The sequence below is a fragment of the Thunnus maccoyii genome, chromosome 2 (genome assembly GCF_910596095.1).
Source record: "Thunnus maccoyii chromosome 2, fThuMac1.1, whole genome shotgun sequence".
Lineage (NCBI taxonomy): Eukaryota > Metazoa > Chordata > Actinopteri > Scombriformes > Scombridae > Thunnus > Thunnus maccoyii.
This window is the reverse complement of record NC_056534.1, coordinates 32,022,330-32,039,502: the sequence shown is the minus strand read 5'-3', so window position 1 is coordinate 32,039,502 and position 17,173 is coordinate 32,022,330. Positions and strand designations below refer to the sequence as shown.

Genomic DNA, 17,173 nt, shown 5'->3' with positions numbered 1-17,173 from the left:
GGACCGCAGAGTTATGTTCATTTAACATATTAATGTAGCATCATCAACAGGCAAAATGGTCAATTTGCAGAGTCGGTCAGGGTTGAAATGTATTATCTAACATCTAAGTTTGGCTGCAGTGACATAATGTTTTTAAGATATATGACAGTTTATGTCAAACAGGCCATACCTGCAATAGTTTGGTAACCGAATACAGGAAAATTTAGAGTGAAAACAAAACATGAATAACTTATTCAGACTCAAGTATTGTGTGTGTAATAATTGGTGAAGATAGATATGGGAAAATATTCATTACGGTGGGTAATCTATTTTAGTTGTAGTCTAACTAGGCAGAAGTGTCCTGAACAAGGGTACAAGTGTCTCACAGTTGAGGAGTATTTCCACCAATGGCCACATGGTGGTGCTGACTGACAAAGACCAATCATTTCGTCCCTGGACCATGGACTCCTCTGTAGAAATCAAATTAAAAAACAGCTGCCAGAGAAGAACGGGGTGTTTAGACATTAATCAAGACTCCGGGTGTGTAGAGCTTAAACAAGATTGTTTAATGTGAACAGCAGCGGGTATATACAGAGAAGAAATCAGTACTGCTCATGCAGCTTCAGCCTGGGCCTCAATCCTCTTCTTCCTCAGCTGGAGCCTCCTCTCCCTCTCGTACTCCTTCATACGCATCACATAGCTGGAGACAGAAACACACCGAGTACACAGTTAACAAGCTGGATGTATATATATATCACATTTTAACAAGGACGGGAAATTGAGGTTCTTGAATTCACTCACAAGTGCCGTTAAAAGTTTAACTCACACTGAAGAATGCTCCGACTTCAAAAAAATATTTTTCTTTATTGCATTTAGAAATAGTACAATGTTTAAAGCCCAGCTACAGACTAGGCATTCAAATAAGGAGAAGAATATATCCAGATTTCTGAGTTTTTGTGGGATTTATTTGTGGATTTTGATTTTAGAAAATGGAAATTTCTTAGTTTAGTTTCAATCCTGAAAACATGTACTTGAGTCGTACTACTTAGAAGATACTAGCCAGTTAAATTAGACGGATTTCTTGGGCTTTTGTTGTGTCCATTTGATTTCATTTCGACTGTATTAACCTCAGTTTTCTCTCTATACATAACAAATGGCCTTACATATAGTTAACCCATTAAAAAGGGTCTGCTGAAAGTTTTATCGTCTAGAAAAGTCAGTCTTATATAAAAAAAAACCCCCAACCTTCATATTTCAACTCTTTCTCTACTGTAACACACTTACTCCTGGTGCTCGCAGTAGTCCCAGTCATGTCTCTCATGCTTGCAGGCCAGGAAGTTGGGCCAGTTGTCTCGCTTGCACTTCATGAGTTTCAGGAGGTGATGAGCACAGTAGTCCCTCTGCTCCAAAGGCAGCTGGGCCAAATTCATCTGGTCCTGGCTGGCTACCATCTCTGCCGAAGGGATAAAACATGTTCAGTCATCTTTCAATGTACAAGGATCTGATGTGAATACATATTCTGATAATATACATGAGTCAGCGGCTACACTGTGACTTGGATTTGGTGTTAAATGATACTTGAGAGAGTTTCAAGGAGTGGTCGAAACTGTGTTATACAAGTCCGGTCCAGGATAGACTCTACATAGTTTTCATAGCATTTAATATTCTCGATGTTGTAACTCTTTTATACAAACATGGGGTTTCCTAACCAACCCAAAGCCCCTTCCATGCATCAAGCTAAAAGTGCACCATTCATTAATTTGACAAGGTGACATTTTTAAAGTGGGGTCCATTGACAATGACTTTATGACTGTGGTTATTTATGCTTAAGATAATATGTCTAAATCTGGTTTATTTTCATTTACTGGTTGCAGCACCGTCTCAGATTGTGTTCAACGTTTGTCTTTATAATGTTTGGGTCCAAAGACTAAGGCTTGTAAAATATTTTAGTTCAGTTCCAACATTTTTATATTTCTTGGACCCTTGATATTGTTAAATTTTTACTCCCAAAAACATCTTATCTGGGAAGCCATGTTTGGGCATTATTATCTTGAAAAGTATTATTCATAGCCTCATCAAACTTTGTAGGATGGAAGACAAACATGTTCTCAGTATGACTGAACCATTAAGTTTGTACTGCATGCCTATTGATTTTCTATAAGGCCCTAGATATGGAAAAAAGTGCAAAATGCCTAAACAAGAGTAACATTGAAGGTATTTATAAACCCATTTTTTGCACCCATATGATATCAATCTTTTTTTTTCTTCAAATACAATCTTTTGTTAATTTTGTGCCAGTATTTGAGCATTTTCACAGGACCAAAATGGTATGTGGGGTAGAAAGTAGAAACATGGAAATGTCGAAATAGCTTAATGTATGTATATTTAGTGTAAAAAGTGCCAATATCCTTCCATGTTCCCTTCATAGATAAATACACATAGTTAAAGGCTTTGTTTAACTCCATCCATAATGAATAAACAGGGTCTTCCTTTATCATCTATACTTCTGTGTCCCAGCCTCTGAGATACTGATTGGAGTAAAGAAATACTGTTGTGGTTTCTGTAGGCTCATTTTACTACAGGTCATTAAACAAGCTATATTCTTTACTATCAGGGCATATAGCTTTCTAACGTTCACTCTGTAAATTTACATGTATAAACACATCCAACCTTTTATGTGGAAACATATTTAGATACTCCCACTGGAGCCTGAAAGGGTCATTTATGATACCACTTATTCCTCCTTATACCAGAGGTTTTATCAAAATATTTCACTTATTTTCAATATCCAGGACCTTACTGGAGACACAGTTCCCATCGCAGATGCCCTTTATTCCAATGAACATACTGAAAACATGTTTATCTTTTATTTCTTACTATTCCTATGGCACAGGAATTCAATAATCATGGAGATACTGAGGTAAAACAATCCTAAAATGGATGTTTTTCTGATAAAAGTAAAATATCTCTCAAATCTATTTTTGTATGAAGGAAAAACAGAAGGACGCTGGCACTTTGTAACCTTAATAACCACACATCAAGCTATTTCCATCTAAATATGTTCCTGCTGGCTACTCCACGTACATAAAAGGTGTTTTTGAAGCTATAAAAATTTGAACAGAAATGTTTTACAGGCCTTGGTTTTGGGACCCATTCATGATACAGACAAGGTTTGAAATCTGAGACGGTGCTACAACAACTTTATCTGATTTGACACAGAATGACCTTTCTATGTTTGGTGCAGCTCCAGGATTTGTCTCAATAAAACATCACAATCAGTCTTTGACACTAACTAATAAGTCTTGATTAAATTGTTCTCCAACATCAAAGAAATAACATGTCATATGTATTTATGTGTATTTTACCTTTGCATGAATCTGTACCTACACATTAAAAAAAACTACCAAAATACCTGCTAAATATAAGTTTAGCTCAATATTCACTAATTTCTAGCAAGGCGTGAGTTAGTGGGCAACTGCGCTGTGGCCCCAAATCACACTGTACATAAAGAGCTCCAGATCCCCACAGGCCCTGAAGGCCTCAGATTCAATATGATAATCAGGACCAACCAGGCACCTTTGGTAGCAACACACTTCATATCTACATACAGCATTTGTTATTTATTAAACACAAACATATCGTAGGAGTTTTGTTTAGTGTGTCAAATATGCTACAAAAAGTTGTTGTGAAAACCAACACAACAAGTCAGCTGACATTTGATTTCAAACTGAAATCTAGATTTCAGAATCATCTTTATTGGCCGATTATGTTTACACATACGAGGAGTCTGACTCCGGTTTAGTGGCTCTCAATGTACAGAATAACAACAAAACAATCTTCAGAAAAATACACAAGGAATGATAATATGTATACAGGTGAAAGAGTTTCTGTTAACTGTGAACAGGATAGAAATAGTACAAAGAAGTGAAGAGTGCTGAGATAAATATTAAATGGTGAAAAATGTATTTAATTAGAAGAAGGTAGTTATGTACAATATATATACATCCTGTTCAAATATACAGTAATGAGTGAAATGGAATGCACATTTCGTAATTTAAACTAAATGAATATATATATAATTTGTAGGTGCAGAGGGTATTATAGTGTTTAGTGTTATTGCACAGTGCTACAGTGAGTTAACTGTTCATAAGTGTGACAGCGAGGGGGAAGAAACTGTTCCTGTGTCTGGTGGTTCAAATGTCTTCTGAAATAATTGAGAATGTCAGCTAAAAAAGTAGTTTACATTAAATATATAATGATTAGCTTGTGACTTGTCAAATATATAAATATCTTGTCTTTATCTGTTGACTTAGGAGGTTACAGTAACAACACATTTTGAGTCTATCCAACTTATAAACAATAAAAAATGTGCACATACAGTTAGTGTGCTCCAAGAACTTTTAATAGAAATCTAATTGTATTGCCTAACTTTTCAGTTATATTTATGTATTTATTTATTATTATTATTATTTTTACTCTTTGTCCTGTTAACCTGTTGACTGTATCAACAAATTGAAAGTGAAGTCATGTCCTTTATGTTATCTTCATTTTATTATGATGCCTACTTGTTTTCTGTTACTGTCTTAACGTCACACATGTCGTAAGTCAGTGGTTCTCAAAGTGGGGTCCGGGAACCCCAAGGGGTCCTTGGAGGAGTTCTAGGGGTCCCCAGCAAAAAGGGGAATAATTTATTTCCACTATAATTCAATCCATAAGTAACACAATGACAAGAAGTATGACTATTTTGGTCATGGGTTTCATACACTTTCTGTATTAAAACATCTGAAATAGGGATGCACCGATCCGACTTTTCAGTTCTTTCAGTTTTCAGTAACATCTAGGGCTCTAATAAACCGAAGAAAATCTTGGTCAACTGGAATCGTACACAGTCTTCAACTAATCGATTAGTCACGGGGGGGTGATTGTTGGATGTTACGGGACAGAGTGAACTCAGCAGCCACACATTTCTCCGTTCTCTATTTCTCTGTTTAGTGTCTTCAGGTTAGGCTAACCCATGGTTGCTAACCTTGGAGCTAACCCCCTTCACTTTTCCCAGGTAATGACACAGAGGTTGACTCATGTTTCAGAACAGCGTTGCACAGAGGTTCCCAAATGCTATTGTTTTCTGAATGAATGGATATTTGGCTTTATTTTTGGCATTAAAAAAATATTTTTTGAACGCTCCATTTAAAACACACCACTGTCTTCTGTAATCTCTGGTTAAATGGCCCTCTCTGCATACTCATCCTGAAATACACTGGTTTACGCTTATTTATAAAACTCTTCTCGGACACTCACCCCCCAATTTAAGTCATTTATTGCAGCCAATATTTGTGACCAAGAACAACACGCGGTCTTCCTCTTACGTCGAGTAAATGCCTCTAAATCCAACACATCCTTTGGCCTGTTGTCATTCCAGTCTGCTGCCGCTAATGACTGGAATTTGTTACAAAAACACTAAAACTGGATAAGCTTATCTCAGTCTCTGCTTTTAAGGGCCTACTTATGGATATTTTCAATGATACTTGTAAATGTTTTACTTCTATTTGGTTAATACTTGTGTATGTTTTACTTTACTTACTGTTTACTTCTGTTTGATTAGTTGCTCTTCTTTTTGTTGTTGTCCCCTGCCCTCCTTCCCCCTTTCACGTGCCTTCTGGCACTTGCCAGGCCGTCATTATACATAAACTGTTCTTAATGTCTTGCCTGGTAAAATAAAGGTTAAAAACAAACCAAAAAATATATACATTTGTTTGTTTATATATGTATATATATAAGCCTGGTGGGGGTTCTCGTTGTTGTAATCATAGGAGAAACACTGATTCACTAAACGTTCAGAGCGTAAACGTTCATTAAACGTTGAGTACAGGTTGACCCAGCAGTCTCCATCAGGTTGAGCGAGTTCTCAGTTGTGAAAACAACGGGGGTTTTTTGAATACACCCCTGTTTTCACAGGTAATTTGTTAGTCTGTCCCTGCCGCCGCAGGAAATGGATTAATCCTGGAAAGCTATTGATGTAGCACTTTTCTCCTTATGAAAGTAACACGGCGATTATTCGACCACTGAGAATTTGATCGGACGAGAGCATATCGACCAACTAATCGACCAGGAGACTACAGCCCTAGTAACAACACAGATGACATTCAGCGTCAGTTAACGCAGCTTTACGGCACATCTGTAGTCTTCGTAGAAATAAATGGGAGCTTCTAGTTAACATATGCAGCTAAAGGTTAATGTTATACCATGCTGACTACTTCCAGTCTGCAGCATGCTGCAGTTTGTGAGCATACACACTAACCTCTTTCTTTTCTCTCTGGGAAGCCGAACTGAGGGTCGAACTCGTATTTCCTCGCCGGGTCCGGCTCGGTGTCCGTCTCGGTGACGTACCGTCTGACCAGGTGAGCTCCCATGGTTTAAGCACTGTTAGCTAAACAATAATAATGTTTTCTGTTCGCTTTAAACTCCGCTATAAGCTAGTGTTTCCAAAATTATTCAGCTATCTGCCATTCGGTCACCTCCACAAGCCCGCTGTCTCCACTTCCGCCTCTCCCCGGGAAATAACAGCCTAGCGGTGTATCAGAAACACCGTCCCCGTAGCCAAGTAACAAAGGTTCCGCTGACAACTTAAAAATGTCATTATCAATATAATGACAAAATTACTGATTCAGTTATATATTTAACCCTCATCTTACCAACATATTTAACATACAAGGACTACCGACTGGTTCCCAAGAATAAACTACTGTGAGAAACAACCATCATAGCAAAATATTAACTTATTTCTACTCAAATCATTAGTAGTTATGTGATTAATATCATCAGAAAAAAACAGATTATTATTATTTAAGGAAAGTTACATATTGTGTAAGATGAAAATATATACTTTTCTTTAATACCAACTGCACTTTTTATCTCGAGTACAATCTTTCCACAGAGCCACCATAGTGTGTGATACTTTAAATTGGGACCCATGGCAAACATGAACTCAATAAATAGTTCCATCTATTAAAACTGCAGAGGCAGAATTGGGTGCTTTTGACTGGTATTTTTAAAAAGCACTAATTAAATCAAACAGAAAACAATGATATGAAGTTATTAGGAACACATTGATTGACAAAATCATGAAAAATTGGAATGATAGAATAAAGTTATATGGCAAAAAAAGAGATATGGCAAAAAGTAAGCCTCTGGGTTCTGCAGGGACCCCAGTCAGCAGGATTAAGGTTAATGGTGTAAACGACACAAACATTACAGTTCAGCTCAATATTCATTATTTTCTAGTGTGGCATGAGTTAGTGGTCTACTGCACCGTGGCCCCAAACCACACTGTATACAAGATAAGATAAGACTTTATTGTCCCAGAGGGAATTTTGCTTCAGACACACAATGCTGCTGCTGTATAGTACCAAATAATTCAACATTACTACACATCATACATCTCATAAATGTTGTAAAGAGCTCCAGACCCCCCGGGGCCCTGAAGACCTCAGATTCACTGTGTGTCACATATTTAAGGTTAAAAAAGAATTTAAAAAAGTGTCCAGAGTTAGATAACCAAAAGAACCCTAAACATTGCTGGAAAGACGCATGCTTTTAAAATTCTCAAATAAAATCTGAAAGTTCCATTTACATTTAATTTTAACTGTGGTGTATTGGTACCTCACAGCTTTGGCTAATAAAACTGAGACTATGTGCATTATTAGATACCTTTTTATACAGTTTGTGTGAACTGAGCCTTTTAGTTACTGAACTGAAACTAATTATACTCTAAACTGTATTCTTAAATGATACATGTAAGAAAAAATCAACACATTCAGTATTCCAAGATAGAAGACTGAAGACTGATCATAAAGCCATACAAATATATTTATTTCTTACATTTTCGACTCACACAGACACACAACTTACATTGTTTTCATAGTGCAGGCAGAATACAGTGTGTACAAACCCAGTGCTTTTTTTTATTTCAGTGCAAATGTCTAACATGTCTATTGGTTTTTACCATGAAACTCTATATAATAACATAATATAACAACATTTTTCATCTGATTTCTTGTTTGAAATCTTCTTCTTTTCTTTTAAAAAAGATTCCTTACAATTATTTTTACGATCATGTCCCTCTGTTTCCCGTTTCCACTCCCATTATTCTCCTGTTTCCATTCTTCCAAGGAAGCAAAAGCACAGTCGTGGAAGAGGAAAATATTGTGCAGCTGTTCCGTTATACGATGATGTTTCTGTCACTGATAAAGATCATCGTCACCTTCTTCTCTGAACAGGCCTGGCCTCCCTGACCCAGAGCCAGACCCTTGACCTCCAGACTGGGAACCAGTAGCTGAGGGGAACCTAAGTGGAGGAAAAAACAGGGTCAAATTAATAGATAAAAAAACCAAGACAACTCATGACGAGGTTTTCTGTAGTGAATCATTTGTATGTATGTATTGTACTTGTATCTGTGTGTGTACCTGAAGTTCCCGAAACCTCGACTCTGCTGCAGAGTTTGAGCAAACATCTCATATTTGCGGATGTCATTGTCACTAACAGAGCGCCGAGCAAATCGCATTGCCTCTTCAAAATGGTCCTTCCTGATCTCTGGGACTGGATCAAAGTCCTCATCCTGCAGACCATGAAAATACATTATGACCACATGTGGAAACAATATGCATTGTACACTGTATACATGTATGTGTGTGTGATCCCAGTCCAAAGGCTGAAAGTTACATGAACACACAGCCGCCCTTTAGGGAACTTTTTATCTTCCACATTCTCATTGTGTACCGAGCACAAACAGCCCGGTACTGCTTTGAGGTGTGGAGTGTGTGTGTCTGTGTGTGTGAGAGTGCTTTCCCCTCTTTAAAATATTACAGTATGTCATATATAATCAAGGATGCAGTGCAGCAACAGAAAGTCTGACCATGGGGATGCCTGGTCTGCTCTGCCTCTGACGCTCAGCCTTGATCTCGGCCTCGATGGCCTCACGGATGGCCAGCTTACAAGCCCGCTGGCAGATCTCTGTCAGGTCAGCTCCGGAGAAACCCTCTGTGATGCCAGACAGGTATTCAAGATCCACATCCTACGAGAAGGAGAGAAAGGAAAGAGAAAGAGCTGGAAAAACAATGGTGTTGTGAAAATATTGAATCCTTCGATTTACATGATTTGGTGATGTTCTTTGTGTACGTGTGAGTTCATAGTTAAAAAAAACAGTGCTACCAGAAGTGAGAAACTATTAACTCAAGTACAGTAAAGTATCATTCTCAGAGAACCTAAGTTATCCTGATAACCAAACGTTCTACAGTTTCAAGGTAATGGCACTTTTTAAAGTGAGATTTCATGTTTTTACTCAACTACATTTATCTGCTGAATGTAGGTATGACAGTTTTTGCAGCATAAGGTTTTTATCAAAACATATAGGAAGCTCATAAAAATGACTGTCAGAGTTTAAAGGTATACTATGCAGGATTTGTTGGTTGGTGTCTGAGAGAGAGAGAAAGAGAGAGAGAGCAGCGGTTGAGCAAGCTAGAGAATGAATGAAGAGAGCGAGCAGTGCTGGCAAGAATAAAGCCGTGAATTAGATCAGTAAAACATTATTTTCTGATTGTTACATGGCAGTTATGCTCTGAAGCACAAATGACAACCCTGCGAGAAGGTGCCACATGCAAAATAATAAGAAAATAACAAAAATACAAGCAGAGGGCAGAGTCGCTGAAGATAAATACACCGCCACACACTTCTAGTGGGTCATAAATGATGATTGAGAGGGATTACTCTTGTATGAGTCTACACATTGTTTTTTAGGAAAACCCTGCATAGTATGCCTTTAACAATACACGTAGTTCAATCACCTATAATGTAAGAATTATTTTAGCAGATTAATTCAACAATAAATTTAATATTTGAATTAAGAACATTCTTCAAAATTAATACTTGTGATTTTCTGTTCATACGTTTAAATATGTAAATGAAGAAGAGAGATTAACAGGAAAATGTGTCTTTGTGTATGTGTGTGTATCACTAACACGTGCGACAGGGGACTTGCGGAGGTTGGCGCGTAGGATGGCGGTCCGAGAGCGTTTGTCTGGGAGCGGGATGTAAATGAGCTGATCTAAACGGCCCGGCCGCAGGATGGCTGCATCTATGATGTCTGGTCTGGTGTGAAAGTGGGATGAAAAGAATGAGAAATAAATTTAAAATTTGCCAACTTGTCAAGCTATAATCATGACACATAGTACATGACTCAGAAATCATCAATCCCACATCTGCACCTGTTTGTGGCGCCAATGATGAAAACATTCTTTTTGTCGGACATGCCGTCCATCTCTGTGAGTATCTGGTTGATGACTCTGTCGGCTGCACCACCTGCATCCCCAGCACCGCCCCCTCTGGATTTGGCAATGGAGTCCAACTCGTCGAAAAACAAGATGCAGGGAGCTGCTTGCCTGGCCTTGGCAGTGGGAAAAGGTCATTAGGTCAACACAGGTTTGACTGAATATATCTGATCTGCTTAGAACAGAGACTACAAATCCAGTTAAGTATGCAGAAACTCATGTTTTTCTTCCCACCTTATCAAAGACATCTCTGACATTGGCCTCTGATTCTCCAAACCACATAGTGAGCATCTCGGGTCCTTTGATGGAGACAAAGTTCGCCTGGCACTCGTTGGCAATGGCCTTAGCCAGAAGGGTTTTCCCACAGCCTGGGGGACCATAGAACAACACTCCCCGAGATGGGGTCATCCCAAACTTTAGGAACTTGTCCGGATACTCGACGGGGTACTGAGAGGAGAAAGATGGAGATTGATGGATTGTTGATGAGGCTTGTGTTTGTAGATATGTGCGGTGTCTGGTGTGCGTGTTTCTCCCACCTGAACCAGTTCTTGCAGTTCTCTCTTGACCTCGTCCAGTCCTCCGATGTCCTCCCAGTTGACCTGAGGTACCTCTGCAACAGTTTCTCTCAAAGCTGACGGGTTGCTCTGACTCAGCGCCCACTGAGAGAGAAGAAATATTCATGTCAAGCTTTTAGTTGTGTGCTTACAAATGACAATTCTGGAGGAGCTGCAGTCTGTATGTGTGTGTGTGTGTGTGTGTGTGTTTGTGTACCTGGAAGTCGTCCATGGTGACAGCCAGTGAGTTGAGCAGGTCAGCATCGATGGTATCGTCCTCCAGGTCTATGAGGGTCATCTTCTTGCGGATGGCTTGCAGAGCAGATTCTGAGCACAGAGCAGCCAGGTCAGCGCCCACATGGCCGTGGGTCTCTGTGGCGATCTGTTAAACATATATTGAACATGTTAAATGACTCAGTGACATTAGACTGAATTAATATGCGGCACACATGCATAAAAAGATTGTAGGGCTGCGACTAAGGATTATTTTCATTGTCAATTAATTTGCCGATATATTTTCTTGATTAGTCGTTTGGTCTATAAAATGTCAGAAAATGGTGAAAAATGTCAATCACTATTTCCCAAAGTCCAAGATGCAACTTAAAATGTCTTGTTTTGTTCTGACCAACAGTTCACAACCCAAAGATATTCAGTTCATTATCATAGAGAGTTGAACAAAAAAAACACAAAATATTCACATTTAAGAAACTGGAAACAAGGAAGTTTAGCATGTCTTCTTAAAAAATAACTCAAAACAATTCATTGATTATCAAAATAGTTGGTGATTGACTAATTGAATGTCAGCTAATTGTTGCAACTTTAAAAGATCAGAACAACTATTTTAATCATCGATTCATCCGCAAATTACTTCCTGGTCTATTCAATTTCATGTTTGTCCAACCGATGGTCTGAAAGCACATCGTAAGACATGCACAGCTGGAAGTACGTCGTATCTGGTTTGCTTGAAAAATTTTGAATTTGTCAATTCTCAAAATAGCTGCAGATTGACTGTCTGTCGATCAATTAATCCTTTCAGTTTTAAGGAATTTCCCTAAAAGCTAAACGTGTACATTTTTATGTTTGTTTGGACTGGGCTACTACACTTTCTCACCCTCTCCAAGTCGACGTCGTCAGCCAGTTTCATGTTTTTGGTGTGGATCTGCAGGATCTCCAGTCTGCCAGTCGAATCTGGGATTCCAATGTCGATCTCACGGTCAAACCTGCCTGGATAGAGACATCACCAGATTTGTCATTGTATGTATGTATGTATGTGTGTGTGTGTGTGTGTGTGTGTGTGTGTGTGTGTGTGTGTGTGTCCTAACCAAAGCGTCTCAGTGCAGCGTCAATACTGTTAGGTCGGTTTGTTGCTGCCATGACAACCACATGAGCTCTTTGCTTCAGGCCATCCATCAGGGTCAGGAGCTGGGACACTATACGTCTCTCCACTTCTCCATGCGTCTATACAAACACACACACACACACAGTCCCATGTTATGATGTGACGACAGCAGAAACAAACTTTTTAACTTTCATATTGTTAACCTTCTCTCTCTTGGGGGCGATGGCGTCCAGCTCATCAATGAAGATGATGGCTGGAGCGTTTTTCTCTGCTTCCTCAAAGGCCTTTCTCAGGTTGCTCTCTGACTCTCCCGCCAGCTTACTCATGATCTCAGGACCTTGTCACAAAAGAACACATTTTAAACACATTTTCTCTCACGCAGAAAAAAATATCTATTGGTCACACTTTCTTGTCAGCTTTTCCACTTTGCATGAGCAGCTGATGGTGGTCTCACTGTGACACCGTGTGAGCAGAAGAAAGCCTCACCATTGATGAGGAAGAAGAAGGCACCGGTTTCGTTGGCTACAGCCCGCGCAACCAGGGTCTTCCCTGTACCTGCAGGGCCATACAGGAGGATACCTCTGGGGGGCTGAGGGAGAGGAGGGATGAATACACTGAGTCACGAAAAGAGAAATGTCTTAATGTTAGGATGGAAGGATGCAGATTGGTGGATGGATGTGTTCACAGTTTGTGTGTGTCTGTGTGTATGACACCTTCACTCCTATAGTCTTGAAAAGACCGGGGTGTCTGAGAGGAAGCTCCACCATCTCTTTAATCTGTGCAAGCTGCTTTCGACAGCCTCCGATGTCGTCGTAGCCGATGTCATTAAGACTCTCCTCCTCGTCCTGTCATAGGGCAATACGCAACAGTCAGATCTGGTTGAGTTGATTCTCAGTCATGAACATGGTACATACTCAGTGGCCCAGTTCCTGATGACTTTAATTTACTCGAGTGGCCTGCATAATCCCTATCTCAACCCAACTGAGTTCAATCTCAATGGGATGAGGATGTTTGCATCATAAATTGCATGATGCCATCAAGTCTCTGTCACAATTGCTGATTCTGTGTATTTCAATACTATATATTATAATCTAATGTTTTATGTGAAAAGTACTTGACAAAGAGTTAGTATACCATACTGAAATAACTAGATTTTGTACACAAATGTCCCACAATACAATGTGTTGTGGAAAGGAATGAGTGACAGACAGCTGGAAAAGGTGGGAGAAAAAAAAACTGTAGTAGACGGAGAAGCATTTTTTCAAACCATAAGTTTTTCAGAAGTTGCCACTGAATGTGCACACACACAACCCAGAGGCTCATAAATCTCTCACAGACCTCTCTTTTGATTGGCTCTCCCTCACAGTAGATGACAGTGTCGGGGGCAACAATGCAGTGAGGGCTGGGGTCTGTCTCCACCACCTTGAATTCCACTGCCCGCATGCTCCCCCTCACCAGGAAGATGTCACCTGTCAATACAGATACTTATACTATACTTATACTTACATACGCAGGAGCATCCGGATGTGTTTAGGGTGCTGTTATGGTGATGATATGATTCAGTGGTACATGCTGTTAAATAACAAACAAGCTGACCACAAATGTGTTCCTGCAGTACGATCTGTGTCAGAGGTGTTGTGGTACCTTTATGTACGGGGCGGTATGCCTCCAGAAAGTATGGTTTGAGGAAAACCTCAAAGAGGTTCCCTGTCAGGCCCTCAATGGTGTCATCTATAGGGAGGATATGGATCTTCTTTCCATACTTGATATCAGGGCAAGCATGGATACTGTAAAAAAAACAAAACATCAATAGATTATTCCTGATATTTCTTAAGATATCCTCAAACTTCACTTGTAAACCTTTACACAAAGACACATTTGTGAGATCTACCTGATGACATCACCAAGCCGGACACGCAGGTTGTTGCGGGTCACACGGTTCATACGGATCCGTTCATCTCCACAGGTGTCATCCGTCAGGACGATACACACTGTCTGACGGCGTTTCCGCCCCCTCAACACCACTGTGTCCCCCCGGAAGAGCTGCAGCTCCTCCGTCTTATTCTGGTGGGAAACATGAGTCTGAGAACAAATACATAAAGGACTGTGGCGTATTCACACCTGACACACACACACACACACCTGTGATAGGCTGACAATGCTGCTGTCTTCATTGAGAGCTTCATCCACAATGAGTCTGTTAGGTCTGTGTTTCTGCTTTAGGATGGCAGTTGAGAAATCTTCTCCCTTTGGGCTTCCAAACAAGAGGCACATTATGACACACTCACACACAGGCTCTGCACTGCTAGCTCTAATTTCCTCATGTGACGCTGAGCTGTATTTAGACTCTCTCTGGATCTGCACGTAGCAACTATATCACAGCATGTCTGTAAACATGTGGAGATATCCTAACCTGTTCAATTAGTATGAGTTAAATGTAACAAAACATTCTATCATTTTTTTAAAATTTTAACAATTTCTTGACACAAAATTGTCAAACACACACACACATACTGTACAGATGCAGCTGTTTCACTCACTCTACTCCTCCTGAGCCTGGCATGACTGTTTGTCTCCTTTGTCTCGGAAGATTTTTTCCTGATAATTTTCACACTCTGCCCCTCTCTGTCGTCTGCAGTTGTTTACTGTGTTATATTCAGAGGGCTGATCTTGTCCGGTCTGCTTTCTGCCCTGATCGGTGCCAAAGGTTTCAGGTTCTGACTGATCTGATCTGCCCCGGTGTGGTTTTGGTCTTCTTGCAGCCCAGAAGTTCCCAGCTGAGAGTCTCAGTTTCCCCTCTTTCCTCTGTTGCATTGAACCACCATGTTTGTGGGTGCTGCAGCCTGTCTGTTTAACAGTGGAGGTACAAATATGCCCATCTGCTTCCAAGTCTTATTTGTAACACCATTGTGTGCACACACACACTTTCTCACACACACACAAACACACACACACACAGATCCTGAGCACTTACCTTGGAGAGAGTCCCAGGACAGATATAGTGTGATATTTCCTCCTCCCCCTGCTTCTAACCAGCAAATGCAAGCACAAGAACTTATCTGATCATGAAAAACACTTCCTGATTAACTGTGAAGTATTTATCAGCCAAAATAAATGATGTACAGAACCTATTTTCCAAAAGAACAGACTTATAATCTGTCTCGTCTCCTGGACAAGTCCTTTCTTTCCTAAAACGCGGCATGGTCTTTCCTCGTCGGATTGCTCGCTGTTGTGACTGACAGGCGCTGCTGTCGTGACACAGCTGCTCAAAACAAACAGTGGATTCCATACGTGCCCTCCCTCACACATTATATATGCACATTTATGCATGCTACACACACACACCCACAGCCCTCACATGAACACAAAACATCGTACACACACTCAGAATGGACACATTGTGATGTTTTAATTGAAACTTTTATTACTAAAGTTGTTCTTTAACAAATGACAGGAGACAAGGGCATAGTTGTATTGTACATTCCCCGTTAGGAGAATCAGACACAGCTGTCCTTCTCCTACAGATTGAACAAATAAGAATGAAATGATCTGAATGTTAAGGAGTGCAACATGCACCGAAACACACCTTCAGCCAACAGTAATAACCTCGAAAATGTGTTCTTGGAAGTTGGAAAAAAGAGTGAGAGAGTGAAGGGGAGGGGAAGGAGGGGAGAGAGGTAGAGGTTTGAATGCACAAAGAAATGTTGGACTTTACTGAAAACATTCACAAAATGAACACCAATAAGCTGAAAACAGAAATATATGAACACAGAAATAACATAATTTTTTTATGATGTTTGCACAAAGACGATGTAGAACTTGGAATGTGTGTCGCTACAGTGCAGGTGGAAACGATGTGTGTGACAATCTGACAGCATTTTGGTTTCCAAGGTTTGAGCCGCAAAAACGGTAAAAAAATGCTGGTGGCATGAGATTAGTTGATTGATTGACTCAGCTTTACCCTGCGTTAACATCTTTCATTCAAATAATTATTTCTCTGTAATTTACAAATGTAGGCAGATGTATTAAATGTGTTTTTTTTTTTTTTTGCTTGAATATATTTACATGTTTATTCTGTTACATCTCGTTGATTGTTCTGCTGATTTCAGTTCAGTTAGCTGGTGATCAACATTTATGGAGCCTGCTGTAATGTGGGGATTCATGCAGGCTGAAGGAGATCTGTTCAAAACATTATCAACAAGTTTATGTCAGACGTTAAACTACACAAAATCAACCACCTGCCAATCCAACAACCTCCAGAAACATCTTGGAGGAATTGTCAGCTTATTGCTTTGACCGAAGACTGTTTTTAAAAAGGTTGTGATTTAGCAGCAATTTAACAGAATCTCAACCATCCACTTCAGCTTCTGGGAATGTATTTAAAGTGTAACTCCACCCCCAGGTCTGAGCCTAACTCCACCCACTGCATTATTTTATAAAAGTGAGCAAGGGGCTGACGGGGGACGGGGGGGGGGGGGGGGGGGGGCGTGGATGTGTGAGGCAGGAGGGCAGGAGTTCCTCTGACATCCTCTGGCCAGAGACGAATGATAATACAGTGGAAACCGCTTACAGTGATCACATCTGTCCGGGTCAAACTGATCACTATTAGTGGATGATTATTATTATTATTATTATTTTTTTATTTACTCCTCATGCAGATTACCATCTAATTGACATTTGTATATTTACTACATGAATATAAAGTAATGAAACGGGCAGCTTCACTATTTACTGAATCTTACTGACTGTTTCAAAATACAGAACAGCTGTTTAAACGCTGGTTGTTTCGCTGCTGCATCTCATTGGCTCGTTTTTGGCATCTTGTCATAAGCTGCAAGGAGACTACGTTTTTCATTGAGAGAAAGTGACTTTCTTTTTCACGCCATGATGTCAATGTGCACACAGCAGCAGCCTCAGGTAACCAGCTGGCAGCAGATGGGTTACTGCGAGGCAATAATGGTGCCGCAGCCGCTAAGTAC

The 17,173-nt window shown here is 40.0% G+C and overlaps 2 protein-coding genes across 2 annotated transcripts; both read right to left on the bottom strand.

Moving 5' to 3' along the window:
- Positions 1 to 524: 524 nt before the first annotated feature.
- Positions 525 to 6,582, bottom strand: ndufb7 (NADH:ubiquinone oxidoreductase subunit B7). The gene is made up of 3 exons (XM_042436576.1): positions 6,278 to 6,582; positions 1,264 to 1,432; positions 525 to 679 (listed from the first exon to the last, which is right to left on the bottom strand). The coding sequence occupies exons 1-3, from the start codon at positions 6,387 to 6,389 to the stop codon at positions 592 to 594; spliced, it is 369 nt and encodes a 122-aa protein (XP_042292510.1). The 5' UTR covers positions 6,390 to 6,582; the 3' UTR covers positions 525 to 591.
- Positions 6,583 to 7,827: 1,245 nt separating this feature from the next.
- On the bottom strand, positions 7,828 to 15,399 carry zgc:136908. The gene is made up of 19 exons (XM_042436371.1): positions 15,169 to 15,399; positions 14,735 to 15,041; positions 14,337 to 14,448; positions 14,086 to 14,258; positions 13,839 to 13,981; positions 13,533 to 13,663; positions 12,908 to 13,039; positions 12,681 to 12,783; positions 12,398 to 12,531; positions 12,178 to 12,313; positions 11,967 to 12,079; positions 11,073 to 11,237; positions 10,838 to 10,960; positions 10,536 to 10,748; positions 10,239 to 10,417; positions 9,993 to 10,122; positions 8,891 to 9,049; positions 8,442 to 8,593; positions 7,828 to 8,322 (listed from the first exon to the last, which is right to left on the bottom strand). Exons 2-19 carry the CDS (start codon positions 14,755 to 14,757, stop codon positions 8,217 to 8,219), a joined length of 2,427 nt encoding a protein of 808 aa, XP_042292305.1. The 5' UTR covers positions 14,758 to 15,041; positions 15,169 to 15,399; the 3' UTR covers positions 7,828 to 8,216.
- Positions 15,400 to 17,173: the final 1,774 nt, after the last annotated feature.